General features: G+C 56.5%; 1 protein-coding gene across 1 annotated transcript; it reads right to left on the reverse strand.

Annotated features, from left to right (window-relative positions):
- Positions 1-455: 455 nt before the first annotated feature.
- N0V89_010415 (uncharacterized protein) lies at positions 456-1,708 on the reverse strand (the record flags this gene model as incomplete). Its single annotated transcript, XM_056219159.1, has 3 exons — positions 456-1,165; positions 1,216-1,572; positions 1,672-1,708. 3 exons carry the CDS (start codon positions 1,706-1,708, stop codon positions 456-458), a joined length of 1,104 nt encoding a protein of 367 aa, XP_056066286.1.
- Positions 1,709-1,949: the final 241 nt, after the last annotated feature.

Genomic DNA, 1,949 nt, shown 5'->3' on the forward strand with positions numbered 1-1,949 from the left:
AGGGATCTTGCATAGCGATGGGTTGGGTTTGGTTTGGGTGGATCTCTGTATAAGAGGGTCTTGGTTTTGGTTTGGTTCTGGTTCTGGTTTCGGTGGCGTTCTGGCTGCGATACCTCACTGACGAATTTCTTATGTTTGTTTGGGGGTTTTTTTTTGGTGGTTTGTATGAGCGCGCATATACCTTACCTTTAGCATTGTATTTCTTAATTGTACGAATCCAAGGTTCACTACATCTTCATACCATGGCTGACGTTCGAGTGGGGACAAGTCTCATATAACGTATATTCACATAACGGACTCAGAAGTGTCCAGTGTCTCCAGGTCCGGCCAAATCCCGATGAAGGGCCCCCTCACTAGACAGAAGACAGCGTGCAGGTATCGCCACGCCTCATGAGCATCGCCAATCCGTACGACTAGAACATGAGCATGCCCACGCATCCCACATCTCAGCCAACTCAGTGCTCCTCGACCAACACGCCACTCTCCTCCACGCCCTTCTCCCCCTGCGCTTCACTCGGCTGAGCAACCTGCCTCCCGTGCCACCCCTCCATCAGATTCTTCAATCCCTTCCGCAGTCCATACTGCATCCAAAGCGGCCAACTCCTTATCTTAGGCACAACACCCCAGTGGTTCTCCGGCAACATCAAATGCGCGCTCCTCCCCTTCAACACCGCCTTGACAATCTCCTCCGCCACCGTCTCAGGATACAGCGCGCTCCCCTTGAACCCCTCAAACAGCGGCGTCCGCGTGTACCCCTGACACATAACAATCGTACGCACCTTATCCGCTTTATAATGCGTGGCTAGTTCCGCGCTTATCCCCTCGTGGAAGGCCAGCGACGCGGCTTTGGACGCCGCGTAGTCGACCATTTTGGGGACGGGGAGGTATGCGGCTAGGGAGGCGACGGTGACGAGCATGCCGTGGTTTTGTGCGATCATGCTGGGGAGGAATTGCTGCGCGAGGAAGTAGTGCGCTAGGGTGTTCACGTTGAAGGTGAGACGGATGTCTTGTTCGGAGGCGTCGAGGACGGTTTTGCCGCGGGCGCAGCCTGCGTTGTTGATGAGGACGGTGGGGTCGCCGAGGGTTGTGCGGATGGAAGAGGCGGCGGAGGTGATTGCGTCTTTGGAGGCGAGGTCGCATTGGAAGTAGTGGACGGAGGGGGGAGCTAGGTGGTATGTTAGCTGTGCATTTGTGGATTGAGGGTTTGGGACGCACCCTCGTATGTGAGCTTCTGCACGTCGAGGACGGCGACCTTGATGCCTTTCTCTGCGAGCAGGAGCACGATGCTCTTGCCTATGCCGTCCGCGCCGCCGGTCACGACGACGACTTCCTTCTTCCAGTCCCATTCATCGCTCTTCCAGTTGTTGACTACCTTGTCGTCGAGCCAGCCGCTGATGGAGCCCAGCACACTCAGTGCAGCGAGCGACCTCAGGGCGCGGAATAGTGTCTCATTTTGAAAGGCGAGCTGCGAGCCCCGCGAGGTGTACTTTGCAGCAAGAATGAGCGGCACTGTGAAAAGGGGATTGAAAGCCGTGGCCTTGAGAAGGCGCGTGGTGGTGTCCAGTGTCCAGCCTAGGAGCGCAATGTTAGCATTCGTCGGTGAGATTTGGGGCGGCCTCTAGCGCCGAGGCACGGGGGCGAAGAGCGAGGTCGGATCTAAGCACAACTAACCTTCGCGCGCAAGCGTCCACTCGCTCCTAATCGGCATCTTGAATTAATGTGTCAATTGAGGCAGTCAGGTCAAATTGTGCAAGAGAGCCAGCGGTCCGGGTGTGTTTACGTCGAAGGAAGAGCGGCGCATGGGCCCGGCGGGCGATTGTACTACGGCAAGCGGCTTTGACCCTTTTCGATCGGTCAAGAAGGGAAACTGTGAAAATGCGGGGTCGCGAATCTCTCCTATCTGAGAGGACTGGTGCGTTGTTCTCCGTGAGAGCTCGGGGGGTTGGGTT

The sequence above is a fragment of the Didymosphaeria variabile genome (assembly GCF_027946475.1).
Source record: "Didymosphaeria variabile strain IMI 356815 chromosome Unknown scaffold_8, whole genome shotgun sequence".
Classification (NCBI taxonomy): domain Eukaryota; kingdom Fungi; phylum Ascomycota; class Dothideomycetes; order Pleosporales; family Didymosphaeriaceae; genus Didymosphaeria; species Didymosphaeria variabile.